At 33.2% G+C, this 22018-nt stretch overlaps 1 protein-coding gene across 1 annotated transcript; it reads left to right on the top strand.

Annotated features, from left to right (window-relative positions):
• Nucleotides 1-8485: 8485 nt before the first annotated feature.
• On the top strand, nt 8486-16701 carry LOC100811444 (probable ubiquitin conjugation factor E4). The gene is made up of 16 exons (XM_003554669.5): nt 8486-9472; nt 10542-10746; nt 10963-11114; nt 11204-11495; nt 11645-11797; nt 13140-13343; nt 13431-13543; nt 13679-13793; nt 14225-14314; nt 14395-14598; nt 14692-14787; nt 14925-15047; nt 15561-15653; nt 15760-15924; nt 16165-16254; nt 16337-16701. The coding sequence occupies exons 1-16, from the start codon at nt 8631-8633 to the stop codon at nt 16508-16510; spliced, it is 3111 nt and encodes a 1036-aa protein (XP_003554717.1). The 5' UTR covers nt 8486-8630; the 3' UTR covers nt 16511-16701.
• Nucleotides 16702-22018: the final 5317 nt, after the last annotated feature.

Here is a 22018-nt window from a genome sequence, read left to right as displayed (position 1 = left end):
CAAATTTTTTTAAGAATATATTATTATGCAAGATTTTGGGCCACAGGGTTCATGGGTTAACCCTCAAACCTGCAACCACCAGCCATTAGCCAAGCCCCCAACCCAATTCATCCTAATTCCTAAACGCAAAACGCAGGACAAACTCAATGTTTCTTCTCCATGGGTTCCTCCTTCTCTATTACTCCTTCTGCGTTGCACGTTGTGCCTCATGGCCACAGCCATCGCGATGCTGGCACCGACCACCCTTTATTTCGTTTCCTCTCTTAAACACAACGTAAGGTTCTTCTGTCTCTCTAAAATTTGGTTTTGTTTCTTTCTCTAATGTTTGGAGACTTGTTTGTTGTTTATTATATGGATTGTGTTATTTTGGATTTTGTTCTGTGAATGTCATTTAGTTAGGTAATTAAAATGGTGAGAAGATGTTAATTCTTCTCTATTTTGTATGTGTTGTACTACTAGTGTTAAATTGGGTTTTGGGTTGAATAGATTTTGTTAGTCAGGGTCTGTTTTGTGTAATTTTCTATATAAATTACTTGAATTCAAATTTGAGTATGTTTTATGTGATTTATTTGAATTTAAAATTGAGTTCATTTAATCTTATTATTTCAGCTTTCAAATATGGGCTTTGAATATGTTTTATGTGATTTATTTGAATTTAGAATTGAGTTCATTTAATTTTATTATTTCAAATTTCAAATATGGGCTCTTTTGAAGTTAATGTTGATGAAAATGAGAATGAGAAAATTGATGTGGGTGCGCATGAAAATGTTATTAATGAAGAAGAACTCAATGAGTCTAAAATGCCAAATAATAGGGCTGGGAAATATTCATTACTTGTGTGGAATTTTTTTGAGAAACTTGTTTTACATAGTGATGGGAAAGTGAGGTGTAAATGCAAATATTGTTTGAAAGATTATGTGGGTGATGACAATAAGAATGAGACTTCAACCTTACAACGCCATACAAGGAAATGTGGCGTATATTAGAAGACATGTTCTAATGGTGATGTTGGAAAAATTATTCCTGATCATGTTGGGAATTTAAGAACTAAAAGACTTGATCAAAGTGTGGTATGTGAGATGACATCTATGATGATTATTGAGCATGGTCTTCCATTCTCTTTTGTTGAACATAGGAGGTTTAAAGAGTTATTACTGTATTTGCATCCTGATGTTAAGGTATACTCTAGATGTGTTGCTACCATTAATGTGAAATAAATGTTGTCTAAAGTCCTTAGTAGAATAAGCTTGACATCTTATGTGTGGACATCTTGTACTTCTAGGGGTTATATTACATCAAATGCACATTATGTTGATGCAAATTGTAAGCTGAATAGTAAAATGCTTAGTTTTTCTCATTTTCCTCCTCCACACTTCGGACATAAGATGGCTAAAGTTATATATGGTTTTTTGAAAGAATGGGTGATTCAGGGGAAATTTTTTCATTAACTTTGGATAATGTTTCTTCTAATGATAAAATGCAAGACTATTTGAAGGAAAAACTTCTTTTGCGTGATAATGATTTAGTAAGTGATGGTGAATTTGTTCATATTCGATGTTGTTCTCACATTTAAACCTTATTGTTCAAGAGGGATTGAAAGTAGCTAGTCCTGCTGTAAACAAAATTAGAGAAAACATTAAGTATGTTAAGAAAGGTTAGAGGGTAGAATGAAAGTTTTTAAAGCTTGTGTTGCTAAAGTTGGTGGTATTCATACCAAGATGGGTTTGCGCTTAGATGTCATTACTAGGTGGAATTCCACTTTTCTTATGCTTGAGAGTGTCCTTGTATATCAACGTGCTTTTTGTAGTCTTGAATTTAAAGATATGGGTTATTTAAGTTGCCCTACTATTAAAGAATGAGAGAGAGGACAAAAAATGTGTGATTTTTTACGTCCTTTCTTTCAAATCACAGAGTTGATATCTGGTTTCTCTTATCCAACATCTAATATATATTTTATGCAAGTGTGGAAAATTGAATTTTGTTGCTTCAAAATTTGAGTAATGAAGATGAGTTTATTAGAACCATGGCAATTGATATGAAAACCAAGTTTGATAAATATTGGCGTGATTATAGCAATGTGTTTTCCTTTGGGTGCATTCTAGATTCATGCTTTAAAATCAAATTTTTGAAGTATTGTTATTCAAAACTTGGTCTTGATCCAATATCTTGCCAAGCAAAGTTGAAAGTTGTGGAGTACAAGTTGTATAATCTATATAATGAGTATATTCAAATGTATTCCAAAGAAACAAGAAACAATGTTGGTTTAAGTCAAGGTTCATCACAAGAGACTATAGCTACTACTACTAATAGCGTTGCTCAGGGAAACCCACCAACATCACAAGTTGATGTTATGGATGTAAGTCAAGGTTTGACTTAATTTTTTTACTATCATTAATTTATTCTTATTTACTTTGACTAACTATTTTTTTATTTTTATGTAATTAATGTAGAAGTTTATATAATTTGAAGATGAAGATGTGTCACAAGTGGGTAAATCTCAATTGGATACATATTTGGAAGAGGCAAGTCTTCCAAATAAATATCATCCTACTCTTGATGTTTTGAAATATTGGAAGGAGAATCAAGCTAGGTTTTTCAATCTTTTATTATTGGCGTGTGATATTTTAAGCATCCAAATTACAACTGTGGCTTCCAAATTAACATTTAGTATTGGTTCACAAGTGCTTAACAAATATTGAACTAGGCTTTTTACCAACAACGTGCAAGCTTTGATATGTACTAAAAATTGGTTGCTAGGATTTGATGTGTAAGGTAAATAATGTGTAATAATTGTTTTGTCTTTTACTCACTTAACTTGAGTTGATTCTAATATTTGTTGTTGTTTTGAGTTTTAGGAAAAGAAGATGAAGATGTGGAGATGGAGAAGGATCAAGCTACTTTAAAGATGGAATCATTTGTTGTTGGAGATGTTTAAGTTTCATATTTTAGATTTAACGTTTGGATTTTATTTTTTTAAGACATTTTATTTGATTGATGTAATTAACTAATTGTTGAGATTTTATTTACATTTGTGATGGAACTTAATTTGGTTGTGTTGGAGCTTTATTAGGGTGATGCAATTAACTATTTGTTTGAGACTTTTTTGAATGTTGAGAATTTCTTTGCATTCATGTTGAATTTTTTTTTTTGTTGTGTTAAAACTTTTGTAATTGAGTATTTGTTAGAGATTTATTAAGACTTTTTTAATGTATATATATATATATATATATATATATATATATATATATATATATATATATAAATGAATGTAATTGACTTTTTTTTAAGAGAAAAAAATATATTTATTTTGAAATTGTAGTTTTTTTTTAAAAAAACTAGACTCATAGACTAGCGCATTTGACCTGCGGGATCCATGGGGAGGGGGCATACCAATGAATTAAGTGATTATAAATGTGTGGGGCGGGATGACCCGGTCTGTTGCCAATACGGGTTTATGCGGACGAACCTTACATGGGGCGAGCCGACTCGCTAACCTACCCCTAGTAACATCCACCATTTTCAATTCCCAACACAATTTCTAATCCCAAACATACACTATTCTCCGCAAACACAAATCCATAGCTAGAATTTCTTGTTCACCACCTTTCATATAAGGACGATGTACCTATTTTCGTTACCTTTCCTAAACCCGACGAGCTACAAGACCAAATGCCCCATGAAGAAAATGTCAAGGGCTTTTTAGAACTTCAAGATCCAATGACCTATTCTCTCATTTCTAAAAGGACCCCACGGTTGCCTAGCTCCATCTATAATACAAAGGAGAAGGAGATGATAATGCATGTTCTCGAGATTCGTATGAAGGACAAAATAGGTTTTCAAAGAAGCCATGCAAAAGAGAAAACTTTGATTTTAAGGAGGAAGACACAATTGAATGAAGGGGAGTGCAGAATGAGAACAATAGTGTCACGCTCCACTACTCGTCACCGGTTATTGCAGAAGTAGCAGATGACATAAAGCACGATGGCGATTTCTTTCCTCTATTTGAACTTACGATCCAGGATGAGGGACGTGGATGACATGTAGCAAGCTTCGATGATAATATAAACATTTTTCATTAATAAATTTGTGATTTATCTGTAGGAAAAATAACATGTGATGACAATGTTACATGTATTGTTTAGTTGAAAAAATTATACATTAAAAGAGATTAAACAAAACATATTCTTCTAAAATTATTTTTCACTCAGGATCTTCAATGGAATGATAATATAAACATTCAATAGGTTCATTCAAGTGAGAATCTAGTAGATTTCTTTATAAAGTTTTTGTCAAGTTTTATTTCCTCTTCAAAAAATTTAACTTTTGTGTTCTCATTTTCTAAACCCATACTTACTCTTGTGCGGGTAACATTTTTAATTATAATCCACATCTCTCCTTTGGGTACCTGTATACTCATATATGCATTCATTACTTGCGTTTTATTTATGTGTAAAGTTAATAAATTAATTAAAAAAAATTACTACAAGTAAATTTAAAATTTAGTCTTAAATAATTCAAACATCATATTAAAAGCATTCAAACATAACCTCGGCTCTTTCAAACTTAAGTTATAATTAAATAATATTATAAAGATAATTATCTAAATAATCATTCTTAAAGTTAATGCCAATGTTCAAATTAACAAAATCATTAGAAACTTGGATATCATATTATGACAATACTCTCAAAGACCTGAAAAAAAGAGAATACATTTAAACTAATTATCTTATAATTGTATATTAAAAAACAAATAAAGAGGATATTTGATCTCGTCACAAAAATAGTCAACTTTTTTATTTTTGTGCAAATATTTATCTCTAAATTATATATGTTGTTTGATCGAGTAATTCTAATAGAAACTAAAACATGTTACAAAGACTAAGAATTTATTATTTGGAAATAATAATTAAAATTACCAATAGAAGATAAAAAAAACTCTAGTTGAGTAAATAGAATAATGTAATGTTTATTACCTTCTTGCTTATGTTTCAAGCGACTTTGTCCACATATTAATGCCTCCAAAGTTTTCTCATGAAACTTAGAATAATGAGGACTCCATAACCTATCTCTTGTGCTAAAAGTAGATTCTGAAACAACAATTGAAATTTTCAAAACATCCTTACCAATTTTCTAAAGCAATCCATTTGTTTTTCACCATCCAAGAATGTTAAAAGTAGCACTCCTAATCAATACATTATGTTTCAAATATATATCTATCTTGGACTTTGTTTGTGTCTTAATGTATCATTCACAAATGATTCATAATAACTAACAAAATTGGTAGCGTTCATATTATCCAATTTTGACTCTTAATCATTTACATGTAAAGTATAATTTTTCATTATTCCCTTGATCTTATCTTGATATTCTTCAAACAATGAGTAACATAATTTCTTAATATTGTTAATTTCAATTGAAGACAAACTTCTATAAAGCTTGTGAGAAAAGTACCCCACAACTTCAATATGTATCTTGGATCTAAAATAATAGCAATCCCTATAGTTTCATGAATAACAAATCAATATTTCTCAAATTTGACAACCATTTTTGAAGTTATATTTTTAATAGTCACAATTGAGCAATTATGCTATTGGTGCAAAGAGAGTTTTGTTTCATGCATCATAGGAAATAAAACATTGGTTGTTGAATATTGTGTCCTAGAAAACATCTCAATTATACTATTAAAACTTTCAACCTATTACAATGAAGTCAACCCTTTGACTTTGACAAAAAACAAAAAAGAAAATAAGTAAATAAAAATAATCGTACAAATTAGTGAATAACTCTTTATTTCATTGTATTTTTTATTGTCTCTATCGTTTATTCTTCAATGTGATTTTTTTTTATCATTGCCTTGTTAGTTAGTTTAATTAATATTGTATTGTAAATATATCGTTATTCATTTTATTTTCTCCACATTTCAATCCCGCATCCTTAATTACTAAGTGTACTCCCCACTTTTATTTTATCCCTTTCTATTTATTTGATTTCTTGCACTATGTAAATTATTTATTTATTTTCACAAATCCGCATTAGCATTCTCTAGTACATGATTACGCTTTGTGCACTCCATGTTGGGTCTTTGACTTGCTTGGTGGTGTTTTAATAACGTGTGAGTAAATTTTGTAAGTGATATGTTGGGTCTTCGACTTGTTTGAGTTCACAAAGTTTACCACAAAACTAAAGTCTTTTTTTAAAATGGTAACATTCTCACATAAATAATCCCTCAATGTTACACGCACTCCATACTGGGTCTCTGACTTGCTTGGTAGTGTTTCAATAGAGTATGAATAAATTTTGTGAATGTCATGTTGGATCTTCGACTTGCTTAAGTTCACAGTTTACCACAAAACCAAAATCTTTCAAAAAAATAATAAAATAAAATAAACCCAACACGCAAACTCTTTTTCTACAAAGAACTACGTAAGTTTGATTTCTTCATTACACTTAAGGATATATAGGGACAAGGGTAAATCCATTCTTGAAAAAAAAAACTAAAAAAAATATTTTTTTAAAAAAAATAAAATAAAAATCTGATTTCCTTTTCTAAATAAAAAATAATAATATAATAAAATACAATTCATGTTTTCAAAGAACGATAAATAATTAAAAGTCACTTTATTTTTAGCACACCTGATTAAAGGTTGTTTGTCTTCATGACGGACGCGTGGAGTGCTAACAAATTTCCTGTGCGTAAACGACTCCCAATCCTTTTTCTTAAACCGTATACCATTCCTTATCTTTTTTGGTTTTCCCGACGTTTTCCTTAAATAAACGTTGGTCCACTTCCCAAGTTTTTCAATTTTTGGAAAATGTTTTATCTTTTTATTTCGTCGCGACCCACGTTGCAATAGCTAGCTATCCACAAATCTCTGGTTAAAGCAATTATATTTCCAATGCTTTCTAAATTTCCTACAATGTTTAACTTTTCATATATCTTCGCAATATCACTCTTTAACTTGAAATCATAAACAAGGGCTGAAAACATTTAGAATATATTTTGAAACCCAAAGGTTCCACCATTGAAAGTGGATACTCATAACTATTATCATGTAAACAAGGTCTTTTCTTGATTGCTCTAGATCAAAACTATATTTACTCATATAAGTACTTGATCCATTTGCCTTCTTTTGTTCTCTCAACAAAAGTGATTATTTGATATCCTTATATGGTCTTCTTTTAGAGGTCTTCAAGTGTTTATGCAAATGAGTTGTTCCATTAGATCTCTTGCATGCCAAATGCTTGATGCAACAACAACACAATGCCCTATCTTTGTTATTGACATTTTTTTTCTTGAAGTAGTTCCAAACAATAGATATCTTCCTTTTTTGGCCATCCTCAATTACTTTAGTATCATCACCATCATCTACATTAATTGAAGGATTTGAGCTTTAGATGAAGATTGATCTTTAAAATAAGAACTATACACAATATTATTACTTGCAAATTTCTTTGAAGAAGACATTTTAAGTGGAGTTTTCATTTATAATTAATATTATATGAAAAAGGAAACCGTAAAAAATTATATTTTGCACTAGATCATAATCAATACAAATATAGAACATTAGATAATTACAAACAATTTACATCTACACTACTAATTTGAAACATCAAATAACATAAAATATCGATTCATAATTGAAATTCAAACTTATAAGAACTTGTAAAAAAAAAACATAAATTTATATATAAAATTAAATAAAAGTTCATGAGTAAATTTTTTGTAAAACAAAACTATATATAATATCAACACTAGAAAGAATGAACCATAACTTTAAAATACCAATTGGAATTGGAAATAGATGTATTATTGGAAACAATTTTCTGTCCAATAGTAACAAGTAACAACTAGCAAGCATGAACCGTGAATTTAAACTAGCAATTGGAATTAAAATCAATATTAACTAAATTTCTGAATTCAATAGTACCAATTTAGCAACAACTTTAAGTTCAATAGTACTGATTTAGCAAATTTCTCACCCTTGTTGCCAAGCATCGGTAATTAAAATCAATATTAAGTAAAAGATTATACGTAACATTTTCACAAAACCAATGTATCTGAAAATGAGACGTGGTGTCGAATAGCTTGAGTTGATGCTCTCACAACTTTTGAGTTGAATGAATAAATGAAAGCAAAACTGTTAATCATAAAATTTTAAAAAAAAATATAATTAGAATATATATATATAGGAAGAGTTACTTTTGAATCTATCTCAAAAAAATACATTGTATGCAATTACATAGGAATAATGACTAAGATGAGATTATTATCAAATCATATCTTATAATTGCAACAAAGATTACACTACCAAAAAAAAAAATATCTAGTTACCAACTGAGTCTAAAAACATTAATAACAAGCATAGATTGTAAATTATTAAAGATAAAACATTAAAAACAATAAAATAAAGGAGGCTGACGAAACTACGTCGTTTGGAACCTCTCTCCACATAGTATCTCTCTTAATACAAGAACCTTCCGAGTTGTCTCCAAAACCAAACCATGTTCCCTTTCAGTCTCACTCTCACTCAACAACAATAAGATCCTTTTCCCTCTCTTTCTTCATAAAACAAACCTAACCAAACAATCGAATTTCAATTTCAATTTGATCGCTCCGATAACTTCCATCTATGGCGGCGGCGAAACCCCAACGCACTCCGCAGGAAGTGGAGGACATCGTCATCCGCAAAATCTTTCTAGTCTCGATCACCGAAATCGCCACCACTACGGATTCGAGAATCGTGTATTTAGAACTGACCGCGGCCGAGATTCTCAGCGAGGACAAGGAGCTCCGCCTCTCGCGCGATTGCATGGAGAGGGTTTTAATCGACCGTCTCTCCGGCGAATTCGCCGGAGCCGTAGACGAGTCTCCGTTCCAGTACCTCGTTGGCTGTTACCACCGAGCGCACGAGGAAGGCAAGAAAATCGCGAACATGAAGGACAAAACCCTACGGTCGGAGATGGAGGCGGTGGTGAGGCAGGCCAAGAAGCTCTGCGTCAACTACTGCCGGATTCATTTAGCAAATCCCGAGCTCTTTCCGAGCCGGGGTTCGGCGAATTCGGGCGGTGCCAATTCGCCGTTGCTGTCGCTGATTTTGGCGGAGGTAGGCGGCGGGAACGTGTTCGGCGGTGGCGGCGGAGGGGCAAAGAGTCCGCCGGGGTTTCTGGAGGAGTTTTTCAGGGACCCGGATTTTGACAGCTTGGACAAGATTCTAAAGGGTTTGTATGAGGAGCTGAGAGGGAGTGTGATGAAGGTTTCTGCTCTTGGGAACTTTCAGGACTCATTGAGGGCTTTGTTGTATTTGGTTAGGTTTCCCGTTGGTGCTAAGTCTCTTGTGAATCATGAATGGTGGATTCCCAAAGGGGTTTATATGAATGGCCGTGCTATTGAGATGACCAGCATTTTGGGTCCCTTTTTTCATATCAGTGCTCTTCCTGATCATGCTTTTTTCAAGGGCCAGCCTGATGTTGGGTGAGCTTAAGATTATGGATTTAGCTTTGTTTGAAATTCATGTGTTAATAGGTTTTTACTGGTCTTGCTTTTCTCTTTGTCTGCATTGGTGAGAGGTGCCGAAGGGAGAGTAGCACATGTTTTTTTTTTTTTTTTTCCGCGAATGTTAGTTGGTTAGTTTTTGTTAGAAATGTCAGTGGGATGGATTCGAATCCTCGACCTCTCCCTTCCCCTTCTCCCTTCTCCCTTCACCCTTAAGCCCCCTGGCCCCTTCCCAACCATCAAGCCAGCCTTATATCTCCGAGTGATTGTACATGTGATTGGTTGCTTTCGTTTTTGTGAACTTGGCTAGAGTATACTGGATTAGTTAAGCAAACATGGTTCGAGTATAATTTTGATGTGCTTGTTGGTTCTATGTCCTTTGGTTTCATAGAATAGGAAACAAATGGTTTATGGTCGGTATGTTGGTCCTTCAGCAAATTATTGTTTAGAAAAATTACGACTTTGTTATGAGACTTTTGATGTTGTATGGGACTGAATGTCGGGCAGTAAAAAGCCAAAAAAAAAAAGAATATATGCAATGTAGTATAAATGAGAATGTTACATTAGATGAATGAACTTACTAAGGTATGATTTAAGAATGAATGCATTGGGCAAAAAGTTGGGGTGGCACTTATTGTAGAAAAGATAGTGTTGTCTTGCCTTAGGTGGTTTGGGTATGTGCGGAGAAGACTTATAGAATCACAAGGAGAGTATATTAGATGGAGGGTAGTCCAGTTGTCAGAGACGAGAGGGAGACTAAGAGAAAACATAGGTAAAATAATTAGGAAGTATGTCAAGAATTTGTCTATAGACATGATTTATGAGTGAACATTACAGTGCCCTTTTCTCTTTGATTCATTTAGCCAAGCCCACTTAATGGGAAAGGCTCAGTTGTTGTTTATTTGCTACCCCTATATTCTTGTTCCACTTCTTGCTTATTGTTTCCCTTTTGAAGTCTATGCTTATTATTTGGATGGGATATTTTATTGTTTATTATTTAATCAGGCTCACTTTTTAACATTTTTTTCTTCTCTCATTTGAAATCCAGGCAGCAGTGTTTTTCTGATGCATCAACTAGGCGGCCTGCTGATTTGTTATCTTCATTTTCCACCATCAAAACTGTCATGAACAACTTATATGATGGCCTAGCTGAAGTACTCCTCATCCTCCTTAAAAGCCAAGATACTCGTGAAAGTGTACTTGAGTATCTTGCGGAGGCGATCAATATAAATGCATCCAGGGCTCATATACAGGTAAATTTCTTTCTTATCTGCATTTTTTTAGTGGAAGTGCAGTGACACAGCAAACAAGATAATTTGTATTCAATTGCTTCATTCTTATTTTATTTCATTTTTCTTTTTTGCATTCCTTGTCATAATGTTCATGCTGAAGTTTTTTAAATACTCATACCTGTTCTTTATTACGTCTTATGAGAATATGTGTGACATTTTTCTTCATCCTAAAAACAGGTTGACCCTATTACTTGTGCAAGTTCAGGCATGTTTGTAAATCTCAGTGCTGTCATGCTTCGTTTATGTGAGCCATTTTTAGATGCAAATTTAACAAAAAGGGATAAAATTGATGCAAAATATGTGCACTGCTCAAACCGCTTGAAGCTAAGGTGAGGGCTTTGTGTTGTAAATATTGAATTTCTCATGGAAATTTCATGCATCTCCCTATAGGTAACTTTTGGTCATGATTCTGTTTTAGTGGGTTGACTGCTCTTCATGCATCATCAGAAGAAGTTACTGAATGGCTTAATAGTAAAAACCCAGCTACAACTGGGGCAACCAATCAATATAGTGATGATCAAAAACGCTTGCAACAATCCCAAGAGGCCAGCAGTTCTGGTAGTAATAATTTTGGTGAGCTGTCAAATGAAAATTCTGCACGTGCTGAAAAGACAAAATATTCATTTATTTGTGAATGCTTCTTTATGACCGCAAGAGTGCTCAACTTGGGCCTTTTAAAAGCATTTTCTGACTTCAAACACTTAGTTCAGGTAATCACATATATGCTTGGGTAGAATTAGAAATTGTTAGTATTAATTTATGGGAGCTAACTATTATTAATGCCTTATTTTTTATCTGCTTTGAATGATTACTTCTAAAGTTATGTAAAGTATAAATACTGGAGTCATATTATATACAGGATATTTCTCGGTGTGAAGATGCTCTTGCCACACTTAAAGCCATGCAGGAGCGGACACCCACCCCTCAGGCAGAATTGGATATAAATCGGCTTGAGAAAGAAATGGAGTTGTACTCACAGGAAAAACTTTGTTATGAGGCTCAGATATTGAGGGTAGGTCCTTCAGCCCCCCTTCCCCCCGCCCACTTTGAAGTTTCTTGTTTTCTACGTTAGCAAATGCAGATATATGAAAATAAAACAAGTTGCTTCTGTGCTTGTATTGTGTGTGTGTGTGTTTTTGGGGAGTTGTACAGTCTATATATATATATATATATAGTGTACTACAGATCTTAATGTACTACAACTGTAACCGTGCAAAATTGTATTGTCTGTACATATGTCTCTGCTCTAAAATAAATAATTGTGTACAGCACTACAGTTCCATTCACTCAAACTTCTGTTCTAAAAGGTTTCTCTATCTAAGATCTTTCTCTCTCCATATGCATATGGTATTGGTTTCTAAAGTTGAAACACCAGTTTTCTCCTCTTTTCCTGCAGTTGTTTGGCTGTGACTTCTCTTTTCCAGCTATCTAGTAATTTTACTAGTTTCATCAACTTGAATGACCTTTTAGCATATGTATTTACTGAAGTCCATCAAGGACTCAAGGATTCTCGAATTAGCTACATTTATAACATGCTGCACATATGATCTATATGCTTTTCTTTGAGGGGGGGTGTACAGTGTACTACAAATTGTAGTATTCTCCAGCTGTACTCTTATACTAAACCTTGTACTACAGGGTGTACGTAGACCTATGCTACATGTTTTATAATGTTTATGGTGTTATTTATTTGTACTTTGTCACAGATGGGGTTCTCTTTTTACTTTTTCTTATAGTAGTGTCCCTTTTCTTAATTTTCTTTTGTGAAATTTGGGGTTTATGGAGCTTAAAGGTTCTTATTACTTCTTAGCTAGGAAGCACTGATATGACATGGGACATGGATGCAATATGACATGTACATAGGGCTATGGAAATTTTGTAAAAATCACAAGGGAAAGTTCATGTTTTTAAAATGATAATGCATCATTATAAACTCAATACAATGCTAAAATTTATCTAATTATTGTGGTATTCAAATCAGTATTGGTATAAAAGTTCGAAAAATAAAAGTAAAAAAGTTATGAAGATGCAACTAAAATATTTGAAGTGTCCATCTAGTGCTTCACATCTGATATGGTTACGACATAACACGGTTACTATTTAGGAATGCCCGTCATAATTACTTTCATAGTAAAGAGAAGATTCATTGGTGTGATCTCTCAAAAGGATAAGCATATCTATTCTACCTTACAAAGATTATGCTCTTCTAAATTAAATGTTCACTGAAATTTGACACTTGATTCATCAATATGGTGTAGACAAGTTCTTGTTACTTTCAAGTGTTCTTTCTAGATTAGAAGTTTCAAATTTTCAATATTCTCATTTTAATTATTGGCTTCACATTTTTTCCTTAGGATAACACTCTTATTCAAAATGCGCTTTCCTTGTACCGCTTGATGATTATTTGGTTGGTTGGCTTGGTGGGTGGATTTAAGATGCCTCTACCACCAACTTGCCCAATGGAATTTGCTACCATGCCTGAACATTTTGTGGAAGATGCCATGGAACTTTTAATATTTGCTTCCCGGATTCCAAAGGCCTTAGATGGAGTTGTGCTGGTAGACTTCACTCAAAAGAGTTTTTCTTGGATTAATCCTTTATCTCCCAAATCTTATGCAAGATAATGCATTTATATTGCTCTGCAGGAAGAATTTATGAACTTTATAATTATGTTCATGGCCAGCCCTGAATTTATCAAAAACCCATATCTTAGAGCAAAGATGGTTGAAGTATTGAACTGCTGGATGCCCCGCAGGAGGTAATTGGTGTCCTTCTTCTGTTTAAAATTGGAAAATTTGCTTATCATTATTATTATATTGCGAAAATTTGTTTTAAGTCTTCAAGCTATATAATTGAGTATATGTGTTCCCTCTATCCTATTCCCTCTCTGCAGCGGCTCAACTGCTACAGCCACTCTATTTGAAGGCCACCAACTCTCTCTTGAGTATCTTGTGAGGAATCTTCTGAAACTCTACGTTGACATTGAGTTCACTGGTTCTCACACACAGGTTAGTCTGCATTTTAAGACTGTTTGTGGCATGACCAACCTTCCCCCCCCCTAATGCTGTCAATTTCTAGATTAATATGAGGAATATAGTTGAATTGTTTGGAAATCACCTCTCTTCTTGATTTTCTTGAAACTCAAGTTTGACTATCAAAAGGGGGTCCATGTTAGTCATGTTTGTGGTTCTGTTTACTTTAGACAGATCAATAAATATGTTCTATTTTAATCCTATGCATGTGATTGATTAGAGCAATGCCAGATTCACCAATTTTTTATATAGCTCAATTTATAATGCCCCAATTATGGTTTGCTAAATTAGCACATATTAATATATTAATATACATATTACATTCCATGAGTTTCAGTATTTGAAATCATTAACCTTTCTGGGTCATTGAATACAAGACCTAGCTAATTGTCACTTGTCCATTACAGTTCTATGACAAGTTTAACATCCGCCATAATATTGCTGAACTCCTTGAATACCTGTGGCAAGTCCCTAGTCATCGTAATGCTTGGAGACAGGTAATGTATAAAAGACTTTTTTTTTTTATCTCACACCATGACTGTATCTAATTTTTTTTCTGATTTTAATTTTTTTCCAGATTGCTAAAGAGGAGGAAAAGGGTGTCTATCTGAATTTCTTAAACTTTCTGATTAATGATAGTATTTATCTTCTTGATGAAAGTCTGAACAAAATTCTTGAGCTAAAAGAATTGGAGGCTGAGATGTCAAATACGGTCGAGTGGGAGCGACGACCAGTTCAAGAGAGGCAGGAGAGGACCCGGTTATTCCATTCTCAAGAAAATGTCTGTTGTCCTTTTGTTTCAATATATAATTATGTATCAGCACTTGTTTTTTAAATAATTTAATAGAGCTTTTAATGCTGAATATTTTTATAGATTATTCGGATAGATATGAAGTTGGCAAACGAAGATGTCAGTATGCTTGCATTTACTTCAGAGCAGATTACTGCTCCATTCCTACTTCCCGAGATGGTGATTTTTCTCTTTCCAACCATAGCATGTTATGCATCTTGTCATCTCATAAAATAGTTTATCACTGAACTATGATCTTCCTTTGAAATTTTGTTATGCTCCTAATGAGTTCAATCTTATTTTTCCACGTTTTCAAGGTTGAAAGAGTGGCTAGCATGCTCAATTACTTTCTGCTGCAATTGGTGGGTCCTCAAAGAAAATCGCTTAGTCTGAAGGATCCTGAGAAATATGAATTTCGTCCTAAGCATTTGCTAAAACAGGTTGGCATCAACTATATTTCAAAAATTATTTAAAGTGAGTTTTTTATTAGTGAATAATTATTTCAGGAGAGGTGATATGCTATTCTTTTGCAATCTTTAGACTCAAAGTCAAACATGACTCAATAGGATTGATTCTAAAATGTTGTATTTACATCTTCATTAATCCAAGGAATTTGAAAAACTTTCTTGTTTATACGATGTTCTATGTGCTTATCTTTTAGTTTGTTGAAATTTTTTTCCTAACTGTAGTAACTTGGCTGAATAATTTCTTGATGAGTTGTTGCTCTAGGCTTGCAAAATACCAAAATCCTTTTGTTCTTAATTATTTATTATATATTTATATTAAATATTAATGGTTTGATTAGTTTTTTTTGGAAGAGTGGTGGGAGGATGTTGGCACCAAAATCTTGTATATCATTTATATTACATGACACAATACACCGCACAAATGTACTGTATTTCTAAACTTTATGTTTCATAGCACACTACTAACTTTAATTTATTCCTTTGCAGATTGTGCACATATATGTTCATCTAGCTAGGGGTGACACGAATTCCATCTTCCCAGCTGCCATCTCAAAGGATGGCCGGTCATACAATGATCAGGCAAGTTTTGTGGGACTTTTCATATACTGCATACTGTTCTCAAGAAATTTTATTTTGTCTGTATTATCATACAAGAAAATGCAATCTGACTGGTAATTCGCTGCAGTTGTTTAGTGCTGGGGCAGATGTCCTTCACAGAATTGGGGAGGATGGGAGAATTATACAGGAATTTATTCAACTTGGTGCTAAAGCTAAAGTTGCTGCTTCAGAGGCAATGGATGCTGAAGCTACTCTAGGGGAGATACCAGATGAATTCCTGGATCCAATTCAAGTATGTTTTCCGCTTTTTTGTGTTCATGTGTTTTTATTGTGGTGGAAGTGGGGGTGTCACTCGTAATTGATTTGCAAGTGTAAAATTTGATAGTGACTAGATGCGTGATTACTCTTCATTATTTTTAGGGGTAAAATTGCTTTATTTTTTCAGAAAGCTCTAAAAAGTTGTTTATAAGCTGTTTTGAATAACAGGCAAGCTAATTCTGACACAACATACATGCCCTTTTCTATATTACAGTACACTTTGATGAAGGATCCAGTTATCTTGCCTTCTTCAAGGATCACGGTTGATCGTCCTGTCATTCAGAGGCATCTTCTTAGTGATAGTGTAAGTTAACATCTTTGACATTACTGGTGTTCATGTATTTAAGAGGGTTCATTGGTTTATGCTTTTCTGTTTGTTTGTGCAGACTGACCCATTCAACCGTTCTCATCTTACTGCGGATATGTTGATTCCCGATGATGCGCTAAAAGCTAGAATTGAGGAGTTTGTCAGGTCTCAGGAAATGAAGAAACACTTGAGCCTACAGAGTACCAAGGCCACAATTCAGACTACAAATGGGGAAACAATGTTGGTTGATTAGGAAAATATCTTGAGTTCCCTAAGTTGTCGAATGAAATATGGATTTGTGCCGTGTGCATAAAGTTAGATGTTGAACCTTAATTTAATATTTTATTCAATCATTTTTGGAAAAAATTGAAGCTATCATTAGAAGTTTAAGGCTGTAAGATATTCGGAACAGTTAATGTAAAGAAGTCATCCCATTGAATTCTACCATATATATCTTATTCTATACACAGATATGGAACAATCTTGATTTTATAATCTATATAACAAGCTATTCACGCTACTATCCCACTGCAAATCTAGCCTTCATGTGCTAGTGGTAATTTTTTCATTAATATTATTCCAATTTGGTTCTATCGATCAATAATTTCATGGAAGACTAAGACTATTAACTATGTTTATTGTAATAATAACTAATAAGGCCGTCCAAAGATCTAAACTGGTGTCAATTTATTTGTGAGACAGGTTCTCACTCAAATGTTGAATGATTTTATTTTATTTTTATCAGTAAATATTAGTACTGAGTTTGTTAGTGTGAGAGATTTGAGTCTAAGATTTTTTTTTCTCCCATTCTTCCCATCAGCTTAGCCAATCTTATAAGTTATTTAATTCCTAAACTAGTTTTTAATTATTTCAACGAATTTGTAATAATTATTTTTGACTGCTGCCGTGTTTGAAAGGGGAACATTCACTTTGGGGATATGCTGCTTTTCTTGCTTACGAGAAGCAGCCATGTTTTCTACTTTTTCTGATACCCATTAAGTTAGAGAACTGTAGGAAGATGCACAATTAAGGAATTATTTTCTAAAAATAATTAGGAATCTCATCTATATTGCACAAGTTAGCTGAGAACTGTAGGTACTAGGTAGCGCCTGGACTGGGACCCAAAAGTAAGACTCCCTCAAACCTTTAATTTTGATTAATACTACTTTCTAAAATTATGAAACGAAAATGTAAAAAATTAACTATTGAAAAATAATAAAATCATGATTTATTTAAAAATATAACAAAGAAAATGAATAAATATATTAAGGATAAAAATAAAAGAAAATATAAAAATTAGAAATTAATATTTTAAAAATTGATATTTCAAGTAATATTCAAAAATTGTTAGAAGCTATTAAAGAACTACTAAAAAAAATTAATTTATCGAATAATCAAACAAACTTTTCAGTTAATAAAAAAAGTTAAAAACTAATTGAATTATCTTACAAACATAACTTTAGTTTCTAAAATTATAACTAACATATATATATATATATATATATATATATATATATATATATATATATATAAATAATCCCTAAAAAGACTAAATTAGGGTCATTTCGATTCTTAATGTAAGAAAATTACATTCAATTTAGTATCTGAAATCATAATTAAAAAGATTAAAATGAGTGTTGTTTAGCAATTTCAAGATTAAAATAACATTTTCATAATCTCAAAAACTAAATTAACTAATATTTGTAAATGTAAGAACGAATTTAATATATTACCCTTAGTTTTAATAGTGTCTTCAACCACACATTTTATAACTAGTAAAATTAACAAGTATTTGACTCTTCTTTTAAAGTGAATGATGCACTATAAACGAATATCAAGAAATTATAATTGTAGGTTGAAAAGTTAATAATTAAAGCATAAACATTCCATAAAAAAAAAATTAAAGCATAAACATTTATAATAAATTGTGAAAATTTTAAAACCTATTCCATTGGTTTTCTTAAGTACTAGGGCTATGATTCATTCAGATAACATATGGACAATGTGAATAATTTTGAAATCATAAAATTTTCTGACTGTTGTGATGAAGAAGGGATTAAAGGTAAAGCTATGGGCATAATGTTAAACGTGGATCTTACTTTATAATCTTGTTCATTTATTTTTGCTTAATGTAAATGATGTAAGGATATCCAGAACAGTTATTGTAAACAAGCTCCCTCATTTTTGTATTTCTGAATGCTGAAAAATGTAGTACATGCACTTCAACCAAAATGATTTTGAGCCTATCTTCACACCAAAATGAGCAGGCTTCACAGAAGTCCAGTAGGCTTTCCTTTTTTCAACCATCTCAGCACTCTCATTCAACCCAGGAAGACCATGGGGGGATTCAGTTAGAGTTGAAAGTGTTCTTCCAACAAGAGTTGCATCTGCTGAAGCTAGTGTTACTCCCCAAAGGCCAATTTTCTTCTGGTGTTCTATTATTTCTCCATTAGGTGGGGGCCCAGGAATCTGCAACCAAATATGAAAAATGAAAGTTGGCAAAATGATATGAAATATGAAAAATATCATAAGAGAAAAAAAATAACAAAGCTGATAGAAAATGGGTAACTAGTTATAGGATTATAACCCCAGTTTGAGGAGAGTACTCTAGGTTTCTTGTTCTATATATGTCAAAAACAATAAAAAAGGATGACGTTAATCTCATTTCAGATTCCATGGAAATTAAAAAGAATGAAGTTAATACATTTTAACATTCAAAATGGCCTACAATAAACAACCAACACAAGTAACCGAATGATGATAATAAGACGCCTGGTTGAAGAGATTGTGTGTCGTGTGAGAATAAGGATTTTGTTTTCATGTATGATAACCAAAAGTTCCCAAACCTTGAATATGTTACTGGCTGCATGCATGCAGACATTGTGGTTTGAGTTCTATAAACTCCATTGATGTATGTTGAGCTCTATTAGGTGTAGAAACTAAAATAAAAATCACTTTAAAAAACAACAAATTTCAAGTATATGACAACTCATGATTAGATAACTTGAGTCCATAAACGCAGCACAGGTGCGCGATCACGGAGGTCGGCGACACCTTGACTCTCCCGGAGCCGCCACCGACGTCGGAGAAACCAATATAATATTTTATATTTGTTTCACTTACTAAACAAATTTTTTTTTTATTTGTTTTTGCAGGTATTACTCAATGTATGTTCATGTGGAAAGACTAGCTAGGGAAATATTGCGCGGGGCTAATTCTGTAGAGGGTCTTGAGGCCAAACTGTTGCAGGTATGTATATTTGTTACAATTGTCACAATTCCTAATTCAATGCATTCTATTGGGATATGCTAGGTGCACCCAGCATTATTGCTGGTGCACCCAGCAATTTATTGAAAGGTCAAGTTTGCCCTTCATTAAAAAATTTTAAAAGACTCCCTCTTTTCTCCCGGATTCACTTTCACCCAGTGCTTTTGTTTCTTTTCTTTCCTCTTCCGGGAGCATTCTCTTCACTTTCACCCAGTGCTTTTGTTTCTTTTCTTTCCTCTTCCGGGAGCATTCTCTTCCACCGCAAGCCACCGCGAGCCCAGCTGCTGCTTCTTTCGCCTGGACGCCATTGCCGTTCGAGGTAAGTTTCGTTAACCTTCCATTTGGTTTTATTATGCACTGTGTAGTTGTAGCATTAGGCTAGGTTAAAAAAACCTTAGGTTAGCAGAACCATAGGGTAGAAGACGAGTGCAGGAGGTGCCGGAAAAAATGGGGAAAGGGGGCTGACGGCGAGACTTCCGGAAGATCCGTTAGGGGTTCTTCCGGAACTTCCGGAAGAACATTTTCCGGAAACTTTCCGGAAGAAGTGTTCTTCCGGAAGAAACCAAACGTTTTCCGGAAGAACCCTGCTTCCGGAAACTTTCCGGAAGAAGGTTTCTTCCGGAAACGTTTGGGATTTCCGGAAGAAGTTTCCGGAAGAAGTGTTCTTCCGGAATTATTCCGGAAGAACAGTTCTTCCGGAAAGTTTTTTTTTTTTCTTTTTTTTTTTTAAATGAAAAATGATTTTTGTTTTTTTTAAATGAATTATTATATTTCTGTTGATTATTTTGTTTTATAGATTTTATGAAAAATGAGGTTTGGATTTTTTATGTCATGTTTTTTTTTATAATTTACATTGTGTATTTTTATTAAATATTAATTTGTAAATTTTTTTTTTATAAAAGTGGTTGTGTTTGTTTTTGTTTATTGTTGATTTTTTTAAATTAGTGTTTTTTCTTTAAAAATGAAGTTGTCTATTTTTATAATTAAAGTTGTGTGTTTTGGAAGTTTTATAAAAATACTATTTTTTTTAAATTAATTAGTTTTTTTTATTATAAATGAAGTATTTTATTTTCTAAAAAAATTGTGGATGTTTACTAAATAATTTTTTTTACATTAGTTGTTTAATTTTTTAAAAAAAATTAAGTTGTGGATGTTTAGTAATGAATTATTTTTATATTAGTTGTGTTTTTTTTTATAAATGAAGTTGTTTAATTTTTTTTAAAAAAATTAATTTGTGGATGTTTACTAAGTAATTTAGTTGTGTTTTTTTAAGTAATAAAGTTTCTTATTTTTTTTAAAAAATTAAGAGTTGGATGTTTACTTTTAATAATTTAGTTGTGTTTTTTTTTAATGAAGTTGTTTAATTTTGTTTTTAAAATTAAGTTGTGGATGTTTATTAATAAATTTTTTTTACATTAGGAGTGTTTTTTTAATAAATGAAGTTTAATTTTTTAAAAAAAATTATGTTGTGTATGTTTTAAAATAATTTGATTTAAGTTAGTCTTATTTGTTTATAAATAAAGTTGTTTTTTTATAAAGAAAATTGTGTATATTTTGACCGAAAAAAATACGTGTTCGACATGATTTGCAGATCATGGCCAGAACACGAGGTTTAGGTCGTGCGATAGGTAGATTTGTAGGCAGAGATAGAGCTGCTGACGAGGATGCTGCTGATGTTCCTGAGAGGCGTAGGCCTACTGCCTCAGCCCGTAGGCTACGCGTTCATCAGATGACTACGGAGGGACGTGATATGGCTGAGGACGTCGCTGACATCACTGATGATGTCCCTGAGCAGCCTACGGAGGCACCTGAGATGCGTGCGGACGCACAGGGTGCTGATAGTGGTGAGGGGTCAGATGGTGATGATGCTGCAGAGGGATTCCCTGGTGGTCCACGTGACCCGTCAGTGCTCACATCATTTGCCGAGCATGTTGCACATGCCGTGTGGAGTGGACAGGTATTTTAATTTGTTAATTATTTGTCATTGTTTATTTATTTGTTTATGATTAATTTTTTTTTAATAATTGTATAATTTGTACTTCAAATCAGGAACGTCCTGATTTGAAGTTAGTGTCACATGGGAGGAAGCTGACACTGATTGGGAGGCCAGTGCCTGAGATTGAAGGCCTGGTGGCTGCCACAGGATTAAGTCCACTGATAGATTGTTCAGTTATTACTGGCGATCCTGGACTTATATCCGCATTTGTGGAGAGGTGGCACAGTGAGACTAGCACCTTCCACCTTCCAGTAGGAGAGCTGACGATCACATTGGATGATGTGTCGTCCATTCTACATTTGCCGATCACTGGCGCCTTGCACAGTTTCCACGCTCTTTCTACGGAGGAGGCCAGATTCTTGCTCACGGAGTTGCTGGAAGTGTCTGCGGAGGAGGCCAGAGCCGAGACAGCGCTCACACGTGGAGCATATGTACGATTAGGATGGGTTCGTGACATTTATGAGACCAGATGTCAGGCCCGGCGGTGGATTGTCGCAG

The sequence above is a fragment of the Glycine max genome, chromosome 19 (genome assembly GCF_000004515.6).
Source record: "Glycine max cultivar Williams 82 chromosome 19, Glycine_max_v4.0, whole genome shotgun sequence".
Classification (NCBI taxonomy): Eukaryota; Viridiplantae; Streptophyta; class Magnoliopsida; order Fabales; family Fabaceae; genus Glycine; species Glycine max.
Note: the sequence above shows the minus strand (reverse complement) of the source record. Positions and strands in the feature narration are given on the sequence as shown.